This window comes from Ascaphus truei, chromosome 3 (genome assembly GCF_040206685.1).
Source record: "Ascaphus truei isolate aAscTru1 chromosome 3, aAscTru1.hap1, whole genome shotgun sequence".
NCBI classification, from domain to species: Eukaryota; Metazoa; Chordata; class Amphibia; order Anura; family Ascaphidae; genus Ascaphus; species Ascaphus truei.
The window spans coordinates 410,836,232-410,860,230 of NC_134485.1; the positions used below are offsets into that span (position 1 = coordinate 410,836,232).

The window sequence follows — 23,999 nt, forward strand, 5'->3', positions numbered from 1 at the left end:
AGCACATATCACATCAACCTGTCCTGTGCTGTAGTAGTTTGAAATTAATTGCTTTTCGAGGAGGAATAGCTCCATACATTATGTACATACTCAGCCCATTTCCCCACATGCTGCAAACTTTTTGACCCTTTAAAATCCCTGGATTAATTCAGTATTTATCAACTCTCTGCATGTTACAGGCATTTTTTTAACTACTTAGTGTATTTCTCCACTACCCGTTATAGGAAGACAGTTCCATGTGTGTACTACCCTGATGCGATGAAACACTACAACCCTGTGGCTTCAATGTGTGAGCTCTTGTTCAAGCCTCATTCTTGGTCCTGTGGGCACAAACCAGATCATAAGCTTTTCATGGGCCAACAATGATTGATATTTGATTGTGGATGCAAAGGCAGAGCTGTATAAAAGTAAATGGTTTGCAGTATGATTAAATCCTGCATGTTGGAGTAGTTGTGCTTTATTTAATATCATGCAGCTAAAAATAAAACACACACAGCAAGAACTTAAGCTATGTCAGGCTCATTAATATTTGAAGTACAAAGTCCAGAGGGATTATGGTGCTCAGAGGTAGTGGGGCATGGGATATATATATATATATGTATGTCAATATGCAGCGGTCGACAAATCACCAAAAAATCTACTCGCCGAACAAAAAAATCTACTCGCCACCTAGTACCACACGTGTGCTGCTTGGGCCAATAGGAGCTCGCCACGATGTTAAATCCACTCGCCCGGGGCGTGCTAATGTATAGGTTTGTCGAACACTGTCAATATGTGTAGGCTGCTAATAGTGCACTAGTGCCAGTGTACACATACAAGAAGTTTGAAGCTCTTAGGGCAAGCAATCAAAACCATGGAAATTCCACTTTTGCAGAGTTGGAGTAGGGAAACCATTCGGATGTCCAAGCCAGGGATGCAGATATCTGCATCTCTTAGTCTGTGGGTATAGTCGGCGCACGCGCCTGTCAGCCGAGCAATCGGCGGCCTGTGATCCAGAGCGACGGGGAGGCTCGGCCGTCACAAATGAACTCTCCTGAGATGCTGCCATGGTCTTGGATCGGGGTCGGCCGGTCACTCGAGGGGCTTCTATTTTCTTAGCTTGCCTTAATCCTCCCGGTATTGTGGGTAGTTTTTTTTTTATTCAGTCCTGTCACAGAGGTTAAATGTGCAATCTCAGGCTTTAATGGGAAATATAAGGCATCCTTCTTCGAGTCTAGTAAAAGCTGAAACCTTTTCAGAGACTTAGCTTCAGTTGCTGTATCGGCCCCTTGTGATAGCTGCCGAGGACAAGTGCTCTTAGATCCTGAAATAGAGAAAGGTCAAAAGCCAGTGACAGCCCCCAGCAATAAGCATTCTTCTGAGAAGGGATCCTTTGAAATGTGTGAAAGTGGACATCCATTCACAAGGTTCTTCGACCTTCAATTTGTACTGCCTTTATTGATTTTAAGAACTGACGAAAGGAAAAAGTGCAAGTCCATGAAGTACAATGAATTTAATAAAATGCATACGTGTTATAACATGTCATTAGAGCAGCACATTCACCCGAAAAAGCAATACAGATAATAAAGGAGATATTTAAAGCTTCCAGGACATGTAGCTACGGTTGAAGTGAACTACAATACAGTATATCAATTGCCAACATGCTAAGGCAGGGGGCTCTCAACTCCAGTCCTCAAGACCCCCCAGCAGGTCAGGTCTTCAGGATATACCCGCTTCAGTCTTTGACTGAGCCACCTGTGCTGAAGCAGGGATATCCTAAAAACCTGACATGTTGGGAGGCCTCGAGGACTGGAGTTGAGAACCCATGTGCTAAGACAACCCATAATGAAGGGCTTCTTTACAAGACTATATGGCCAAGGTCTTTGACAACCTGCAGAGCCAACTTTAAAAGCAATATTTCCCACTGGTCGGAGCTGGAGGTTTTAGCTGTTACGGTTACAGTGTATCAAGCAGTGAGATGTATTTTCCATTGATTGTTTAACATTCCGTTTGATGTATTTGAAAGGGCCAATGCTCTAAGGAGAACTCACATACAAGTCAAGCCAATTTCATAAATGTGTTTTATCTTGACACATGTAAAACAAGATTCCTGGACAGAAAAGGCACAGCTCAGACCTGAAGATTTAGTTGGCGTCCAAATAAATCGAGACAGAAAGAAAAGCCTTTTCTTATTATTTTTATCAGAATTGGTGTCAGCTTGTTGCATATTTCTCAATATTGCTCGATCCACTTCTTGTATGGTTTATTAAAGCAGCGATACCACCCCCCCCCCCTTTTCTAATTTGTATATGTAAATTATGTGACAATGTATAATTCTACATTCTTACCTAAGCTGGCAAACGTTTGGTGCTCCTGTTACAAATCTGTAAAAATCCTGATTGTGTGCCTAATGAAATGGCCGCCTTGTAACTTTATGCTGTGGTCTGTGAAACACTGCAGCCGATATGTAACTTTATTTTACGAAGTGTAACACATTATTGTTACAGCTTTCAGAGTAATAGAGTCTGCTGTTTGGAACACAGCAACATATCTGTTTGTGATACTTTGTTGCAAGAAAATAACCAGGGTTGGCGCTCAAGAGGAGATAGTGCCACAAGAAAATAATCCAACTTAAAACAGTGAAATAGTGACACCCTCTGGTGACCAGGGCTCACTAAAAGAAAATAACCCAAAAAAGTGCAATAAACATATATAATAAAACTAAAATGAATAAACAAAGGATACCCACTCAACCTAGACAAGATGGGAAAGTCTTCGTTTCCCCTGGGACGTGGTGGGTAGAGGTGACAAGGGAGTGGGACACCATGCACATGTAAAAGAGAGATCACAAAAATAGTACAGTACTGTATAGCACAAAAATGATAATCCTATGAAATTCTGCAAAGGTTATACTCACAAGCAGACAGTGAGTAAAGGCATTTCACACATAAAGTGTACACGAACAGTAGTCCCACGTAGAGGGGCGTCTGGGGCCCAGGATGGGATGGATAGGGTGCACTACAGCAGAAGACAAGAACACACCATAGCGCGAACTGTGCAACAATTTAATGAAAACAGGTGCTCCTAATTGCAGCCGCAAGAAGCAACGAACAGCTCAGCGTCTCTCCTCCACGTGTCTTGGTATCTGCCTCGATTCGACGCGTTTCGCTAGAGAACTAGCTTCGTCAGGAATCATTTGTTGCTTCTTGCCAAAGTGCAGAGCTCAAAAAGCTGTGTCAGAGCAAAAGTGGTCGTGGATATGACTTTCTAAATGGTTGCTGTATGTAGCAGCCAAAGGATGATCAGTACATTACAAAAAAAAAACCCATTAAAAATGACATTAGGGGTTAAATCAAAATACAGACATTATTATCTAATATTCCACAACTGTTTTTTTTTTTCACGTTTTGCTGCTTTAAATTATAGTTAGTTACACCCTATCAATCGGGAGGAAAATAACCATACTGTGTCACTGCAGTCTTTAATGTGTTCTGTAGTACTGAGGTTTGCAGTGATACATTGCTGTGTTTTTCTTAACTAACTAACCATAGAAGGGACGCATTCCGCGGCCGCTGAATAGAATGTATACAATAGGTTAAGTATATTTGGAAAATTACATTTGATCCGTAACAAGCTATAGTCTGTTGTTATCTCATTATCTCTAAGAATCCCTATAGACAGTTTCTAAACTAATCAGGTCAGCACTAATAAGAAAGAATTTAATTGGCTCACAAATTAACCCCTTTCAAACCATTTGAAACCACAGTCCCCACTTATTGCAACGTCAGTGTTTTTTTGCACTATTTTTTTTTACATTTATTTTAAAAGATTAAAATCCAACACTTTGTTTAAGAGATCTGAGTGGTTGATATATTAAAGCAGTCCCAATTCCAAGTGACAAAGGCGCTTAAGCACTGCATCCCTTTGTGACAGAGTGAAGTCAACTCCTATCAGTTACGCCTGGGAGACATATGTCTGAGTGCTTCATCCAGCACTCATAAGGGTTAACTCAGGTGGAACTTAGATAGTCAGGAAGTAAGCTGACACCTGAGAGCCAGAAAGGTAGAAAAGGATCTTGTTACCAGCAGTAGTTGGCTCTCTCAGACAAGAGCACATGGATAGATGTGCTGCTAGCCAGAAGGATACAACACTACTTACTGCAGCCAAAGTAAGATTTGTTTCATTTGTTTTCATGACTGCTTAAAAGACTCTGAAGGTTTGGTTATGGTTTAGCCAGCCAGCCTGCTAGATAGGTCTGCTGTGTTAGTCAGTTTTTCTCCCATCACGGAGCAGGATTTATTTTTGTTAAAGGGACAGTGTACCCGCATGTTACTGTATGTTACTGTGGAGAAATAAAGCCATTGAACATTTTTCATTATCCTGAAACTACACGTGTGGACTGTTCCCTGACCTCGGCTACAGGCCGTCCTGCCACACCCTTCAATATGTATGCATGAAATGCTCAAAGAACTAGATTGGTCATCACTCGAGTCTAGGCGCAAAGTTCACCTTTCCTGTCTTGCCTTCAAATTCTTTATGGGCAAGCTACCCATCTATCTGAACAAGCTCCTCACCCCTACCTCATGCAGCACTTATCACCTGAGATCAGACTCCAAAAGACTGTTCATGGTCCCAAGGCTCAACAAAGTACAGGCATACCCCGGTTTAAGGACACTCACTTTAAGTACACTCGCGAGTAAGGACATATCGCCCAATAGGCAAACTGCAGCTCACGCATGCGCATGTCAGCACGTCCTGAACAGCAATACTGGCTCCCTACCTGTACCGAAGCTGTGCGCAAGTGGGGAGACTATAGAGCCTGTTACAAATGTGTTATTTACATCAGTTATGCACGTATATGACGATTGCAGTACAGTACATGCATCGATAAGTGGGGAAAAGGTAGTGTTTCACTTTAAGTACCTGTTCACTTTACATACATGCTCCGGTCCGATTGCGTACGTTAATGCAGGGTATGCCTGTATCCGGCCGCTCCTCCTTCTCTTACCGTGCACCCCAAAACTGGAACATCCTACCAGAGACTCTCACAGCCACCACCAGTTTAAGTTCTTTCAAATCTAAGGCTATTTCATACGCCCATAATATATTTTATCTTTAACTGTGCACGCAATGTCTTGTATATAATGTATACCCTGCTCATTATGTAACTGTATTTGTAAACATGTATTATTAGTCTTAACTCTGTGCCCAGGACATACTTGAAAACAAGAGGTAACTCTCAATGTATTACTTCCTGGTAAAATATTTTATAAATAAATAAAACAGGACTGGATAAGGATATGGATAACTGCTTATAAGTAGTAAAGTCCCCAGGTGGGCCAATACTTCCCTGAAGGGTAAGGTGTAAGGCTAAAAAAGACCCATCAAACCCTCATTGGGATGGTTCCTGGACTCACATTGAGTAATCATGAATAAGAAAGTACTCACAGAAATCTCTCAATCCTGAAGTCCTGGTGAGCGTGCAGCCTGGAGTAGAGAGGTAAATCTGAGAAAAAAGGTGATTCTGGTGCAACAGCCAAAAGTGGGTCCCAAACAAGTAGTATTAAAAATATTCCTTTATTTATCCATCTATATATAGATATATTAAAGCAGCAGTTCAAGCTGTCGTTTAAAAAAAATACAAAAAAAACAAACATTTTTTTTTACATTCAATATGTGCAACAATACAATCTAAACACTGACAAGTGATTAGCGAAGTTGCTGATCGAGCTGTTGTCATGGGATTAATCGGCGATGATTCGGCTTTGGGTTCACTAAATGCATCTTGGTTAGTCTTCTGCTGCACTGACAGCCAAAGTTCTGTGAGGAAGATCATGTGACCAGGCAGAGCTCAAAAAGGTGATGCTGTTTCAGAAGGGGAAGGGGATGTGACTTTGTAAATGGTTGCTATAGGAACAAAAATGCTTGTTGCATTAGAATACAGGACGTCAAAATGGAGCTCTCCCCAGAGCCCAGTGCAGTCAGATGCTAGAGATTAAGAAAATAATGTGTTTTTTTTTTTAACACAAACACTTTGCAAGAGCAGGAGATACTGAGAGCAAAATACTACTGTAACAGTATGAGTTAAACTCATATAAGCTTGAGGGGAAGGGGAGTGTTGCTTTAGTATAAAGGCAAAAGCAGGTCAGTTTTAACGTAATCTTGGTGTTTCTCTTCCATTTTGAGACAATCTTAAACAAACCTGCAAAATGATCCTTAAAAGTCTCGACTAATAAAAGGACTGCATTTTGCAGTGACCTGGAACTAATAACTGCTACTACCGTGAGCTATAAATAATATAGCGCTATAATTTTGTAATATATAAATAAAATATTTTAACTGTAAGTATTTAAAGCACCCGTCTCCATAAAACCCTGTGAAAGGGGAACCTTAGTGGCCTGTTTATGCAATGTGTATGCTTTCTAATCTTCCAAGCTATTGCAAAATACATTTCATTCAAAAGCCCAAACTGCTATGGTTTATAGTGGGAACCATAAGAATTGTGACATTAGTTCAACTTATATGACATTGAAATGTGATTGGTATGAACATGGTCTACAATATTTATTTTTGTAATATCCACTATTATGCTAGAAACAAAACAAAAGCTATTAGGCAGAGGTGGCCAACTCCAGTCCTCAAGGGCCACAGGGCAGGTTTTCAGGATATCCCTGCTTGAACCGCCTGTGCTGAAGCAGGGATATTCTGAAAACCTGACCTGTTGGTGGCTCTTGAAGACTGGAGTTGGCCACCCCTGATATAAGGTGTAACACAGTAAGTGCTGTCCTATAATCATTGGGACGTAAAGTGATTCTAGTTCCTCGAGTCCAAAAGTGTTTATTTTAAGAGCAAAATGCTCGATTTGCATTTCAAAGGTTTTTATTTTTTATTATGAATTAAATTTGTTATGAAGTAAATCTCATTTACTTCAGTCAGGTGTGATACCCGTCCTGGCACTTAATGTGTGGCCCCATAGGACCATATTTACTACCCGACGCGAAACGTACGTCAGAGGGTGTCATGACGTCACGTACCGCGACTCTCACTACGGATGCCAGCAGTTTCTAGCAGACCTGATCGGAACACCGACGGAGCCTCCTAAGCTGCGCACTCACCACGCTTGCCATACAGGATCGTGTTCCCACAGGGCAAGCTCAGATAAGTCGGTTGAGGGTCCTCTCTCCCTCTTTTCTTTCCTCTCCCCACCCCTCTCCCCCCTATGTGCTGTAGGGGTATGTTATTGAGGGTCAGTTTGGGGGAGTACACGATCCTGCTGCACTGTTATATCTCCGCAGGGTCAGCATACATTGGGGTGTAGGGACCTCATATTTTCACCTCCGCCCCTGTGTGTAGTTACTGACGCTCAGGGCTAGTATATGCGGGGTTCTCTACTGCCTACTCAGCGAATCCAGCTACTCCATATAGGTATTTGTCCACTTATCACTGTGGCAAACACTGCAAGTGTGCACTTGTGTGTCTTTAATCAGTGTGTGGGCTTACATTTACCTCACACCGTTATTCACCACACTACATTGTTGCCCTCAATTGATATTACTTTTACAGTATTATATATTTCTGAGAGGCATTACATGTTAGGTGACATTTATTTAATAACACACTAGTGCTTTCTGTGAGTGCTACGATTTACAGGCTATCCAGTGACGTCATGACCTATCAGAAGCAGCCCTTTTAGCCACGTTACACTAGGCATTGGGTACCTGTGCCTCTGGTCCTTCATTGTGCTGATGTTTTTAATCTTACTTGGACTTCTCATTTGCACGGTTATCATTGTCACATATTTAGTATGCCCTACGGGGCATCAGCACGGAATACTTTCAGTTCCTATACTCACAACATTAGACTGGTTCCATTATATTTTAATAGTTTATTCTTAATAAAGTATTTTAATAAACAATAATTTACCCATACTACTTGGTCCAGACTTTTTCCTTTGTACTGCAACTATTCACTCAGTAGGGTACTCTCTCCCACAGACTTTGAGTGCATTATATATAGGGCCTTATCTCTATGTTAGTGTCTTTGCTTCATACAGTGCTCTTTGTGTTTGATATTTATCTCCTTGCCCTATTGCACCAGCCTTTTCTATGACCGCTTTGGTCACATTAGGTAGAGCGGGTGCATCTTTCTTCTGCCTCCCATATTTACTAAGCAGTCTTCTGCCTTAAGACACTTTCCAGCGCTGGATGACGCCTTACAAGCCATTGACGTGAGTAGGCTGTAAGGTGTGTTCCAGGCCCAGATGGTCTCCTGTGGCAGGAGGCTGCTTGGTAAATATGGATAATAACTTGCTACATTTCTTTAAGTTTGGTCAAGGCATTGTTCCTAAGGCTCTAACAGCCAGATTCACTGAGGGCCAATGCACAGTGTCACACTCTGTTCAGGCGTTAACTGTCATTCAAAGTAAATACACCACATGTGGTATTGGGCAGCGCTCTCATACATAATGCAAATAATTAGAAGTGGACAAGTGAAAGATATTTGGGTGAAAATTGCTGAAACACCTCTGGCGAGGATATCCTCCTGAAGAAGCAGCGTTGAGCTGTGAAACGCGTTGAGATTTGTGAGGAGAGAGGCTGAAATTTAGACCACAGTGTGCTTGAAGCTGTTCCACGAGCGCTAACTGGAAGTGACGTCAGCGACCGGAAGTGACGCACGTGAGCAGAGTCCGGCGGTGACGTCAGATGCCGATGGAGCCTGCAGAAGGGATACTCCAATACCATCTACATCACCTAAGGACTGCGGTGAGACGAATGTCAAGAGCCCAGGAACCCTGCACCTGTGATAAAAGCACAGTATCCTCCTCTTTTTTTATGCCAGATTGGCTTGTACAAAGTGTGAGTAGCTGAAGTACTTGTCCTAACTACTAAAGTATTACTATTGGATTGCACTGTGTCTCTTTCTTCTCTTTTACCCTGAGGGAACATACTGTATACACTTATAGAGACTATACAATTTTCATCTTCTTGTAAGGCTGCGATTATAAAGCCATAATGCAGGGTGCGTGCATCTGTGACGTCACATTAGCGGCATTGCAGAGCGACGTGCACATGCTAATGTGCGCGCGTCTGCAGGCTGAAATCTGTCTTTTGATTGGACGGCTGCGTCACGCAACCTGAAAACAAATTAGCAAAACGCATCCATTGTTGCCCGCATTGCAGTTGCAAGCGGCGCGACAGTTGCGCTTGGTATAAGCACTTTGCGGGTATGTATAATTTTTGCGCTGCGCTGCTACACACGGTGCCGCACAAGTTTTTATGTATAATCACAGCCTTTGTGGGCTGACATATGAGCCAAGATTCTAGCTATACATTCCCCACTTATACAGTACAACAGTGTACACTATATTATCTTTTCTCTTTTGGGGTGACTCGGCTCCCTCCGTATTTTTGTGGAGTGGCCATTCAAAGTACATAGCCATCGATAATGACCATTACACGTAATTAAGGAGTACGTTCCATATTACCCCAATTTGGGGTTTCGGCTTTCAGTGTTTATTGTTATTTTTGGTCAAATCCGTGTTGATTTGTTTTATTGTTCCTGTCCTTTTCATTTTATTAAACAATCTGTTAACCCATAATAAACCCTTGAACGCCAATCGAATTTGGTTTCCATACTCCCCGCGTGTCGCCTTTGTCTCACACCTGTGGCTGGGCGGCTGCAAGATGTGGAACTCAATGGGAAATAACGCTTCATTTCTGTTTTTTACTGGAACCAGGTGACCAGAAGGTGTGCGTTTTGTAGTGTTTTTTTGGTTAAAACCTAATAACGGAATCCATATTAATAATGCCTTTGTCTAGTTCTACTTCAAAATATACAAAATGAGAAATGTTCAGTATAACTAGTTTCATGTTAATATCATGTGACGATAAAATCAATGTTTTTGAAGTCATCTGTCTAAGATATTCTAAAGCAATATGTCACCAAAGGTAAAATGTCCCTTGTTAATAAGGACATGCTTATTATATCCTCTAACTCAATGGGTTGGCAGTGCTCCCATAACTTAGTTAGCAATGGCCAAAATGCCTAGTTTCTCAGGGTCCATTTCATTTGAATATAGTTTTAAAAACTCCAGTTTCTATTTTGTTGACGGAGATTTATTTTTGTTGTTGTTCACAATCCAGTTTGGTGGATTTTACAGACAGATAGTTTACAAGTCACAAACAAAAACATAAATTGTGCTTCCAAATCATGCCGTGCAGCGATAATGGTGATTTGTAAAAGCTGACAGAGTGGCCTTTTAGACAAACAAGCAAAATAATCTCTACCGAGAACATCGACTGACGGAGAAATGACTGAAATCCAGTCAGAATGGCAGGTTAACAAGCTACAAAACAGGCTTTGCAGCACTCAACTGTATTATCAGTGATTTATTCCTGCATTGTTTTCACACTTAACCAGTTTTTAATTAAATATGACTTCTGTAACATTCTTGTGAAGAGATTTCCCTCTCCCTCCCCCTGACTTCGCTTTTGGATTTGCCTGGCACAAAAGCTTTAGTGTGATAGAATTAGAAAGTAAATAGGCGAATCAATCAAGGGAGACCTTTGCAATCTGTGTCCTCTCCGCTCTCCCTTGACTTTTTTTTTTTTTTTGTCGTAATCTACTTATAAGATTCTTATTGTCAGAAAGGATTAGTGTTATGAGCTGGCGGAATTCTTTTCATTCTCAGTAAGGCGAGGTAGTGAAGTGTAGCTGCATTTCTATAGGAGTCCCGCCAAAGATGTTTTTGGGAAAACTGAGGAGCCACAAAAACATAATATATATATATATATATATATATATATATCTGTGTGTGTGTGTGTGTATATATATGTGTGTATATATATATATACACAAAAACATTATATATATATATATATATATATTATGTTTTTGTGTATATATATATATATATATATACACACATATATATACACACACACTCACAGACATAGAAATATATATATACATATATACCTGTATATACACATACATACACACACACACACAGGGATAGATATCTATATCTGTGTATGTCTCATATATATATATAGTTTTGTAGGGGTATGGAGTTTAATAACTATTTTTGTGATCGATTTGGTCATTATAAAATTATATTGGGCTACGTGCTATGTGTTTTTTTTTTTTTTCAGAAGAACAAACACTTTTGTAATACAAGGAAAATAAAACAAAACTGTTTTCTAATTTCAATATATAAGAATCACATGTACAAAATGTATAGTTGTGTACACAAGAGATACACAGGATTGTAGAAGTGCAGTTTCCAACAATGAACTGTACTATCGGTGTAGAAATGTTCAAGAATACCCGTGTATTCTTTGCATGTACTGTATGCTATTCTTTGGATGTACTGTATGGTATTCTTTGTACTGTATGGTTTTCTTTGCATGTACTGTATGGTATTCTTTGCATGTACTGTATGGTATTCTTTGCATGTACTGTATGGTATTCTTTGTATGTACTGTATGGTATATTTTGCATGTACTGTATGGTATTCTTTGCATGTACTGTATGGTATTTTTTGTATGTACTGTATGGTATATTTTGCATGTACTGTATGGTATTCTTTGTACTATATGGTATATTTTGCATGTACTGTATGGTATATTTTGCATGTACTGTATGTATTCTTTGCATGTACTGTATGGTTTTCTTTGCATGTATTGTATGGTATTCTTTGTACAGTATGGTATTTTTTGCATGTACTATATGGTATTCTTTGCATGTACTGTAAAGTATTCTTTGTACTGTATGGTATTTTTTCATGTACTATATGGTATTCTTTGCATGTACTGTATGGTATTCTTTGTACTGTATGGTATTTTTTGCATGTACTATATGGTATTCTTTGCATGTACTTTATGGTATTCTTTGTACTGTATGGTATTTTTTGCATGTACTATATGGTATTCTTTGCATGTACTGTAAAGTATTCTTTGTACTGTATGGTATTTTTTCATGTACTATATGGTATTCTTTGCATGTACTGTATGGTATTCTTTGTACTGTATGGTATTTTTTGCATGTACAATATGGTATTCTTTGCATGTACTTTATGGTATTCTTTGTACTGTATGGTATTTTTTGCATGTACTATATGGTATTCTTTGCATGTACGGTATGGTATTCTTTGTACTGTGTGGTATTTTTTGCATGTACTATATGGTATTCTTTGCATGTACTGTATGGTATTCTTTGTACTGTGTGGTATTTTTTGCATGTACTATATGGTATTATTTGCATGTACTGTATGGTATTCTTTAAGAAATCATGTGTTGACTTGTCATGTCCCTGACTTTCTGTGAGTCACTGATAGAATGAGCGGTGTCAATGACTTCAGAGAAGTCTCACTAATAAAAATCAGTATTTTCCCATTAAAATTCCATTTATGGCCCAGAACCCACAAATCCCATTGATTGCGGTCCTTGGGGGTGGACATCTCTGCAGGTGAACCTCACATTGACTGTGCCAGCTTGTAATGTCTTTAAAGCAGAGCTTCTATTCTCCTAATTGTTTCTTTTTATCCCTGTCACAAAGCGGTGTGATAATATTAATAATAAATAGGATTATTAAAGGTACAATCCTTCCATAAAGTTTTTAACATAGCATAGTTTCCCACTCACCGCATTACAAGGGCCAGCAGAGCAGTGCAGGGTTACTGGCCTCCCAATAACGAAGGGAAGGGGTTAAATATATTCACTGTCCGTCACACATTGACTGTCTCCATAAAGATCATGTATGATGGCTCTGCAAATGACACTGTATAACCTTCAGATAATTTTTAAAGCCCCCCTCCTGTCCCCTAAACCTAAATGACATCTCTCAAGTGCAATAACCTAGTTAGTTATTGCACTTACTGCAGAGGCATGTAACGCTACTGTGTTTTACCCTTTCACTGCCAGAGGGAACTGCAACATGTTGCTACGCAATATGATGCAGGTCTCGCTGGAAGGGAAATAGTTAAAAAAAAAAAAAAAAGTTCATTCCATTTGGGAATGTGACTGTTCAAATTGAGAGAAACCTTGGACAGCGCAATAGCGAATATCATCAAATGGACAAGACGTGCTAGTTTCACAGACGCCTACGTAGGTGCCCTGCTCGTGAATAACTGAGCAAAGGAAGCGGCAGAGGTTCAACATTTTTTGGAAAGTTTCACAACAGTTATCGTTTTCAGACGTGCAGCATTTTGATCAGTATGGAAAAGGAAATTGACACAAAAAAAAATCTGGGTATTTAAGAACTTATTATTTAATATGCTATATGGTTTCAAATGCTGTCCCTTTCCTCCCCCCCGCCCATAATCCCCCTCCCTCCCTAATGTGTAATCACCAGATTATTTGTGCCGTTGTATTTTTTCCTTCCTTTTCTCTTTTTGTTTCCCTTTTTTATTTAAAAAAAAAAAAATGACTAATAAAAAATGTAAGTAATAAAAAAAATAAAATAACTTTTCTGGGGACAGAGTATTGGCTATCCTGGAAATCTGATACTTCAATAACTTTGTGAACCTCTTTCTTCCTTTCTCTCTCTCTCTCTTTCTTTTCTCTCTCCCTTCCTTTGCTGTCCCACAGAGATTTGTGCAGCAGACTGCGGAGGGCACGGCACATGCGTCGGTGGAAGCTGCCGCTGTGACGAGGGCTGGATGGGCACTGCCTGTGATCAGCGGGCGTGTCACCCACGCTGCAATGAACACGGGACATGCCGGGATGGGAAGTGTGAATGCAGCCCGGGCTGGAACGGAGAGCACTGCACTATTGGTAGGACGAACAAACACACGCAATTCAAACAGAGTAACGTGAAGGGAAGAGGCATGCTTTTGAATGCATATGGGGGGCTCGGTGTAGCATGTGCAGCTTTGCCCTGGGATTTCACTTCTTACATATTTCATGTAGAAAGGTGCCAAAATGTCCTTTCATTTGGCGATTAGATTAGATTGTGTCTTGTTAAAGAAAAATCCAAACCTGAGCAGCTGTGAGTGTATGTGTGTCGGACATTATGCATGTTATTTATACAGCAGACATTATGCATACATAGATAATACATTCCATCAGGGGCCAAACATGAAATATATAATGGTGATGTATCGTGTAAATAAATAACTCTTCATGCTTTGTTTCCCCTGCGCTACTTCACAGCATCAGTTTATGGGAGGGTTGTGCAGATTAATTCTTCATACAATGGCTCACAATCATTTGTTCCATGTGTGTATGTATGTGTGTGTGTGTGTACATATATACAAACATTATATTTTCCTCTGCAGCTAATGTCCACTATTAACTAAAGTAAATCCCAAACTCTTTTAAAGTTGCAGTTTGAATGATAGAATCTGCCAGCCGAAAATGTGTCTCTCCCCAAACTCAGGCTTTTGGGGTTCTGCTCTGTCACTACGTCACAAAACACAATCATTTTTGTCTTCCATCTATTCATTCATCCTCATTAATCTGGGAAGTATGATGCATGAGTGCAGTTTGTAAAATAATGCATTTAATGACCTAATAGGAGGTTGACATCTAAGTCTATGGCCCATTTTCAATATGGTGATGAGGCACAGTTAGCATTGTGCTGACCTCTATTCACTGGAGGGAAAGTGACTACATAGAGTCAAACACCCTCTAACTTTGATCATCCCATTCTGAAATGGAATCTTACCTGTGCACAACTTCAACTCATCAGCCTTTACTCTTAAATGATCAGTGTCCCCTACTCAATATTTTTTGCCCCCCCCCACACACACTTTTTGTTTACATGTGTAGGAAGCAGGTGGTCTCCAGAGCTGAACCGCCTTACTTTCAAGCTCTATGGACCCCATTGTTCCCGAGATATTTACCGGGGAAAATGCCGCCAGTGCTGTCCCCTCCAGGGGAAACAAAATGGAAGTTTACATTTTCAGCGTCACGCTGGCCAATAAGAAGCCGTCGCCTCATTCGTAGCTGCTTCCTGTTGGTGTGCGGCATGCAGGGAATTTAAACTTCCTGTATGTGGCGCTTTGTCCAGGAAGAGCCAGAGGGTCTCTGCAGCTGAGATTAATGCGGTTCAATGCCGAAAGCCCTCTGTTTCCTACTTTAATTGTGATCTATTAGGGGTGAATATCAACATATATCAATTTCTGCTGGCTGATATCAGAATGAAACTATTAACAACATTTGCTATTTCTTACCAATTAGTAGTTACACACATTGCTGTATCGGACTTTTATTTTTATAGAATGTTGTCATAACAGTGATAATTTGGTCATACTTCAGCAGTATCGATTGCCCCTATTTTACTTGTTTATAAGAGTGTGGGAAGTGAGAACTGTCACTGAATTATCTGAGAGCTCACAGGAACCTAATAACAGATGCACATGGCATAATAATTAGCATCCTTCGGCGTATGCCTTCCTACTATTCACCATTGATGTTCTCACTGAGAGTAAAACCAGTGTGAGTTAAAGGAGCGATACCTTTAATAAAAACAAAAATGTATTTCCCCTCGGAGTTTGAAGCAGGGGTTTTCTGGGGACCCCCTGCTTCCCGAGATACTTGCATGTAAAGGGGCTGCTCTTATCTCTGATAAGTTTATAGCTCCCGCGTTACGCGGGCTGATGGGAAGCTGCAAGGGATGACGTTCACAGGAGATTTAAAACACCATATTGGGTTGCCCCGCTGGAACAGCTACTAGAGGCACCTTCTCAGGTATGTATCTCGGGAACTAGGGTTTCCCCGGAGCTGAAATCGGTGCGGTTTTACTTTGGAGACCTCCTACTTCCCACCTAGATAAAACATTGTTAAAAAGGGCACTGCTCCTTTAAGGTTTCTGACTGAGAGAATTCGTAAAAAAATGTAACAACCCTGTTGTACTCATGGTAGAAAATTGTGGTAACAATATCAGGTTTGTCGAGGTTTCTAATAGTGGGCAAACTACACCGAGATTAAGATACTTGACACTACATTTGAAGCCAAAGCCTGCGAGTGGATATTGGATTCATAGGTCTAGATACTGTCTGGGAAAGAATTAATTAAATACCTTGAGAAGTGACGTAGCGCATAGTTGTAGAGGTAAACTACGTTCCTTGGCAGGTATCTTTAATGGGCCAACGTGAGGTTTTCTATAGGGTGTCTATGATCGCTCTTCAAGATTTTACAACTCTTCTTCAGGTGTGTAGCATATGACGAGAAGACCTGTGAGGTCTTGTTAGCTCACGTACACCTGTGAAGAACGCTCATCTTCCCGAAATATTCACTACAAGCATTTCTTTTTTTATTTATAAAACGTTTTACCAGGAAGTAATACATTGAGAGTTACCTCTCGTTTTCAAGTATGTCCTGGGCACAGAGTTATAATGACAAATACATGGTTACAAATACATAGTTACATAAAACATTCCAACACGGCTGCAAGATGCATTGCGCCCTTTTAACACCCTGGTAATATCACAATGCTAAAACCAAGGCAGACAGTCCAACTGAGTGTTACATGCCAAAGTTTAACTTCCTTACTAATTGTCGCATTTGAATACAACATACATTGCAAAGAAATGTAACCCAAAAAGCTTCACAATAGCTAAAAACAGAGTCTCTCGTATAACAGCCACAGAAGCACAGGCTTCATTCATACCATTATGTAACCAAAGACCACTTTTATTGAGCCTTTGTTACTGTATGCAATTTCTTTTTACACCAGTTAAATTTCCCCATTGTGTGGGGTTGATTTAACTCTTTCAGCACACTATCGTAAGCTTTCGTGTACTAAAAGGATTAGAAACTGACGTCCAAATTGACTGTGGGCTGAATTCATTGCATTGCTAAATCGTGTATATTCTCTGACCTTGTAAACTTTATTGCCTAAAGAATTGGCTCAATAAATTTATTGAATCTAAAAACAATTCGGCAAAGTCATAAACGTCAATGAGAACAGAAAAGTATTATGAGAATGGAAAGTAATAAACGTAGCAATATTGGCACAGATGAAAGGACATTGACTGGGAATTATATTAAGCGTTGCGGTAACCCATCTCCCTTGTCCTTGTGCAATGTCTACCTGCATGGCATCCCTTCATTTCTGTTGTATCTTTGCGTCTTTATGTGTCATTGCCTCGTTCTGCTTTACAACTGAGAAAACTAATGTCCCTCTGCTGTGCCGCTTAATGCATTCATAATGCTTTTATAGGAACATGAAGCATTCACAGGAAGGGATTTTACAAGCAAGCGTCCCAGCCCATTTTTCATACATAACAGGATAGGTGTCTGTGTAGATGCTATGAGATGGCTGTGCAGTGCACCCACCCAAATTGCTGCAGAATACGAGTCTATCCTGCACGTTGTCCATACGGAGATGCTTTGCAACTGGTTTCAATATAGAAACTACCCATGGCTAGTTTGGTTTTTCACAGGGGTGGGCAACTCCAGTACTCAAGGGCCACCAACAGGTCAGGTTTTCAGGATATCTGGGCTTCAGCACAGGTGACTCAGTCAAAGACAGAGCCTGATTGAGCCACAGGTGCTGAAGCAGAGGTATCCTTAAAACCTGACCTGTTGGTGGCCCCTGAGGACTGGAGTTGCCCAGCCCTGGTTTATCATATAATAAACATCCGGGTACAAGGCCAGTTAAGTGGCCACAGACGCTTGTGTTTCTAATCCCAATCACAGAAAATGGTGGCGGGACATAGATTTACACATAATAATTGGCCATACCTCTCTCCCCAGGGAATGGTGTATAAACTGTTTCCTGGTCAGGCAGTGCAAAGGCACAGCTCGTAAAAGGAACGGTAAAATAACCGTCACAAGGCATGTCCGTTCCTGCTCAGCAATGTGCCACCTATTCCTGCGGTGCAGTTTAACGCCCTTGCATGGAGATTATTGGGAGGAAACCTAATTGCTACTACTGATTGGAACACCCCTATGGGGGCAAAACGAGAGCCAATCTAAGCTCTCACATGGAATGTACCACAGCTAACACAGGGGAGGTCCATTCCTTATGTGAAATATGCCAGCTCTGCAAGGAGATGATCAGAAAATGACATGGAATATGTTCTCCCCTATTTGGGCATTATTTAGTTCATTCATATTGCCAAAGTGTTGCTCAGTCCCTGATTAATATTTAAGTAAATTATTGCTATCATATTTAGTCATGGAGTTTTTTCTTCTTGTAAAGCGCAGGCAGTTTACACAGCACTGCGCATAGAATTTTAGAGGCACGAGTCCTTTCCTCTAAGATCTTACAATCTAACCCAGTTGCCTGAGGTACGGGAGATAAAGTGACTTTACTACAAGACAGAGTTCATCCCACTAAGATATCCCACCTGGTATTGCAACTCCCAGCGTTAGAATATCCTTCCTCACAAGAAGGGGATTCCATATTTGCTTCAGAGGTTGACTTGCATTTCTCCTTGGGAATGTGTCACCTATACTACTATGTGACTCTTCAGCACAGGTGGCTTAATCAGTCCCTGCTTCAGCACAGGTGGCTCAATCAGAGCCACTGATTGAGCCACCTGTGCTGAAGCTGGGATATCCTTAAAAGCTGACCTGTTGTGGGGGGGAGGGGGCTCATTAGGAATTGAGTTGAGCACCACTGCCTTAGTGTAGCCCTTCCTATACTCGGCGCTACACATTCTGCAAGAGGTAGGAGAAGGAAACAGCCCGTATTCTGTGAAGTGCAAATGGCGCCCATTCAAGCCAATGCTGCTTTTTTTGGTGCGATAGTGCACGTTCGGCACTACTCGCACTGTACAGAAAAGGTGCCGATGCTTCTATTACAATAAACCGCTACCCATCCGTTGCCTTCTCGCTTACATCCACACGCAACAGAGAATGGATTCATGATTCTACAAAGAGCATCTGTAATCGCTGTGCATGCTTTGTGTTCCACCCGTCTCTGCCTTCGCCAAGTTTTGTTACTTTAACACAGCACCTTTTTTTTTGTAGCACCTGTGCAGCCGGCTAATACCCAGCACTTATTCAACCCTACCTTAAATGTCCTGTCTTTTATTCCCCAAGCTCACTATCTGGATAAGGTAGTGAAAGGTACTGTATTGGTCTTCATTCCTTTATTTTCCTATTGTCTTTGTGTTGCAACCAAAAAACAAACAAACCCCACCTGAATGTCGCAGCATTGCATTGGACACACCTTCTTCTTTCATCTGCGCACAGCACCGTTGCCGGAATTGACAGATTTGCAAACTCTACAGTTGTATCCATTGTAGTTTTTTTTTTCTTTTCTTCCTGATGGTCACCGATTGGTTGGTTTACCCCTTCGCTGCCAAGGGGCCAGAAAGCCTTGTGGGACTGAAGGGGTTAAGATGAAGCGGGGAGTAGACAGCTAACAAACCATGATTGAAAAGTCCCATAACTCTCAAAGTTTAATCTCTTGATGTATTTTCAAGGTGAGCAGTGGATCTTTAGGGCAGGTCTCGGTTATATAAATATGAGGGTTAATCATGGATCAGTCAGTGTCTTGTTTTGTTTTGCTGATAGAAATGTAATGCATCACTTGCCCTTCCAATAATAAAGGAGGGTTACAGGGTTGGAGGGTTACTGGTTCGCCCTGAGTGAGTAGCCACAGGCCTTCTAAAGCAGTAGTATGACCTGAATTGTTCAACCCCCTTTTCTAATTTGGGGAGATACATCGTACCCACCACCCATGCATTGTTGTCAATGAACCATCACAGCCCTTGGTTGGTAGGTGTCCCAGCCACCAGTGAGTCTTCATCAGGCCCATATTCTGTGTTATTGCAAATCCAGGCCTACGTGCAAGAAGTCAAACCGTATGGACAGGTGCACATCTAGTCCAGGTCAACAACAAGACCATGACCCAGTCCTTGTTTTATAATCCTATTGGCTGCTTTGTTAGCAAGATTTAGATATGTAGAAAGACTGGGCTGGTTCCCGATCACAATCTGTTACATATGTTTATATTTAGATAGGGATTCATCTGGCCTTAATTTCACGTGGCTGTTAATTAGATACAAATGGTGGAAGAGAAGATGGTCTATCTGCCCAACCAGCTTATTTTTATACATTAACTTTTAGAAATCATCCCTGTCCTGTCCCAGTTGATGTAGCGACATGCAGTATATCACACGTATGTCCTATGCAATATGCTGTATAAGGAAGAGAGGACACATTCATTGAAAAGAAATGTATTATGAGTGTGAAAAGGTCGTTCTTTGAAAACTGAATCACTGGCATCAATGGCCACCCATACATAACTTTTTGTAGCCATTCATTCAGTCTGCAAAGAATACTGTTTCACACTCTCACACTAATTGAAAATAAATGTATTCTCCATTATATAACATATTGCATAGGACATCACTATCATAAGCTGCATGTTAGTACAGTATATCATCATTCTCCTCTTTTAATCTATTTGTAGCATTAGTACCTTGTACTATAAATAAATATAAATACATAGTGAGCACCAGCCCCTTTCCTTACGTTAGTGTACAGTATTTTCCACGTACCTTTTGGTTAAATGCCTTTATTGCTGGGAGCGCAGTGGTGCATTGCAATCCCTACCAGCACCAAGGCGAGGCGCTTGCATAGATGTTCGGCTTTGTTGGCTTCCAACTATACAGCGAGCGTTAAAATAACAGCATGTTCTGATCCATTTGTCTCCTAATTATTGACTTTTTAAAATCTTGCGCTTACAACAATTGCATTGAGTCACGGCTGAAAGGAATTAGTCTGCTATGCTATGAATGTTTTTAGTATTCTAATATTTTGCTAGGATTTTTCATGGGAATAAACTTGCATTCCATTCAAACTTCCATTTCTGGCAACAGAAGTCCAAAGCAGCGCACTCTTCATATACAGGGCTGTCTGGCTGTATACTGTACATTTAGTGCCGCACTGTTGCCTTTTTTTTATGATGAGCATGATTTTGGCTCATGGTGTCAAAAAGAAGCTTAATAAAAGCCCGGCATATTCACAAGGGACGACATTGCAAAGATTTTAGGCTGCTAAGGTAGACACTTTCTGTAAACGGAAAGAAAAAGATGTTGCAGATTTAGATTGGAGAGATACCACCTCCAAGCCACTTAACCAATTATAGGAGGCATTTAGGGTCCTCCTATTGAAGGTCATGCCAAGGACAGGGGTACTTATTAATTGTACCATCCCCAACCTATAGTTCTTAAAGGGATTATATTGGATCCAATATGTACCTTGCATGGATTGCAGTGGTTTACATGACTACATACTTGTAATTATCTATTCACTCATTTAATTTGACTGTACAAACAGCACTCCTGGCTAACATGTTACTAATCTAATAATATTTCTAGTGCTGCTGCCTTTACACATACATATCAGAAACAGCTAGTCTCTGCACTTCTATTATCGCATGATTACATCGCGAGGATGGGAATTAAGGACATGCAGTGTGGGAGGAATGTACAACTCTGTCCTTGTCTGTGTCAAATTATTATTACTATTCGTGTATCCTATTACTATGGCGCCAACATATTCCATAGCGCAGTAGAATCTAGGAGGCTGGACAATAACATTGGATGACAAAAGAGTACATTTATGTGAAGACAAACTGAGCCAGTAGGAAGGAGATCCCTGCCTTGAGGAGCTTACAAGCTATGTGAGAGACCTTTCTCCAGAACATGTCATACAATGCGTGCTGCATAGCATGGGTGGTAGTGAGGCTAACACCAGCTCCAATCCAGCTGTTTTATTGTATGCATGATACGTATATCAATTAGCTCCTCCCTACACTCATTGTGTCGCCTAATGAGACAAGCAGAGAAAAAACAACGGTTTCCTGATAAATTAAAATGAAGAGGAGCGGGCCAATAACAGTCTTTAAAGGTCCAATCCACGATAATTGTAATTATCAGATTTTCTTCTGCATATTTTACTAAACACCCCCTGTGTCCATGTTTAGCATCCTTTATATCAGGGGTCTCAAACTCAGTCCTCAGGGGTTACCAACAGGCCAGGTTTTATGGATATCCCTGCTTCAGCACTGGTGGCTCAATCAGTAACTCAGTCGAAGACCGAGCCACTGATTGAGCCACCTGTGCTGAAGCAGGGATATCCATAAAGGTGGCCTGTTGTGGCCTATGAGGCCTGAGTTTGAGACCCCTGCTTTATATAATAAGGCATCATTTTTCAATATTGTATATCACAGGCGTCTTCTCTTTTAAAATAATATAGACATGGGCCAGTGTTCGACAAACCTATACATTTGCACGCCCCGGGCGAGTGGATTTAACATTGTGGCGAGCTCCTATTGGCCCAAGCAGCACACGTGTGGTACTAGGTGGCGAGTAGATTTTTGTTGTTGGGCGAGTAGATATTTTGGTGATTTGTCGACCACTGGACATGGCTACCAGCCTTAGTTGAGGTTTTGGCCACTGTGGTACATATATGGCTACGGAGAATACTTGCTTTCCAAGTGGCAACCTGGAGGTAATGGTCACCCACTCCCCCGGCAGCCACGCTCCTTGATACCATGCTGCTGGCCGCTGCAGACCTGAAGAAAACAAGACGGGATTTGTATAAATAATCGCCCCAGGGTATCCGGGTGGTTTCCGTTACCGAAATATGTTAAGAAAAACAGGTGATTCCACCTTCAGCTCCCGTCAGTACTAGGGCCCAGCTCTGTCAGCGCCGGTGATAAAATGCCCAGTCTGGGCGCATGATACACAGTTCACATAAACGGCTGTGCAGTATTTATGTAAAACACGGCAAACAACGTGATTGTTTTGGTTTTCAGAGGGCTGTCCCGGCTTGTGTAATGGGAACGGCAGGTGCACCTTGGACCTGAATGGATGGCACTGCGTCTGCCAGCTGGGCTGGAGAGGAGCTGGGTGTGACACCTCCATGGAAACAGCCTGCGGTGATGGGACGGATAACGACGCAGGTAAGCAGGGCACAGTGGAGGAGTCCTTGTTATGACGTTGTTATTCCCATAATTATTTTAAGTGCTTGTCACTCGTCCAATCTTTTGATGGGGTAATTGCAGGATGCACTTCAATAACTGCACTGCTATTTGGAAATATCTGTGTACGGAGGATACGTGCAGGTAATGTTTGTCATTTGCTTCCCGTGTGATTATTGTCTAAATCTCCTCACTTCAATCCAAAGTGTCCTTTCACTGTGTTGCAGGCGAGAAGTGAGCAGAGGTAGTAGCAATTACATGCATGTTTTCTCTATTGGGCTACATTATACAAAGCACATATTATAAATGTATCTCTATTTATATAATCACACGTCACACATCATTGTCATCGTCATCATCAGCCCTTGTAGATCCACTGGTGAATGAAGGCCTATCCAATGATCTTCCAGGTACTGCGGATGCAAGCCTGTCTTCTCCACGGTGCGTCAAATTTATTGCGTTATATATATATATATACATATATATATATATATATAATGGAAATATTCCTGTATGCTCATTTGCATGTCTTAGACAGGTCTGCAACGCCGCCTTTTACCATTATCACCAAGCATTCAGCACTTCCACTGCAGCAAGGGATTCTGGGAAATGACATGCAAATGGGCACACAGTGTCACCTTTTGCTTCAAAACCATTTTTAATATGGTTCCCTATAGGCTTAAGCTTGCTGCATGGTCACAGCTTTAAGCACAGCCAGGGTTAAGATGCATAGCCAGAAAACTTAACTAAGTATGGTAAACCCCATCCTCATTGCTTCATTGCATAGCCAGTTAACCAACCCCACACTGATGAGACCCATCAAGGTCGAAACAGCTGTCTGTGGGTGGGTTTTCTGGCTATGCATCTAAACCCTGGCTGTGCTTAAAGCTGTGACCATGCAGCAAGCTTAAGCCTATAGGGAACCATGTTAAAAATGGTTTTGAAGCAAAAGGTGACACTGTGTGCCCATTTGCATGTCATTTCCCAGAATCCCTTGCTGCAGTGGAAGTGCTGTGGGCTGGGTGATAATGTAAAAGGCGGGTTGCAGACCTGTCTAAGACATGCAAATGAGCATACAGTAATATTTCCATTTGCTATATGCTTTGCGGTGGAGGGTTTTTGTCACTTTT

The 23,999-nt window shown here is 41.2% G+C and overlaps 1 protein-coding gene across 1 annotated transcript in view; it reads left to right on the forward strand.

Moving 5' to 3' along the window:
* Positions 1–23,999, forward strand: part of TENM4 (teneurin transmembrane protein 4) — a 1,230,300-nt gene that overhangs the window by 1,115,549 nt on the left and 90,752 nt on the right. The window contains 2 exon segments of the mRNA XM_075592607.1: positions 13,569–13,754; positions 22,705–22,851. Coding sequence (XP_075448722.1) covers positions 13,569–13,754; positions 22,705–22,851 — 333 coding nt within the window.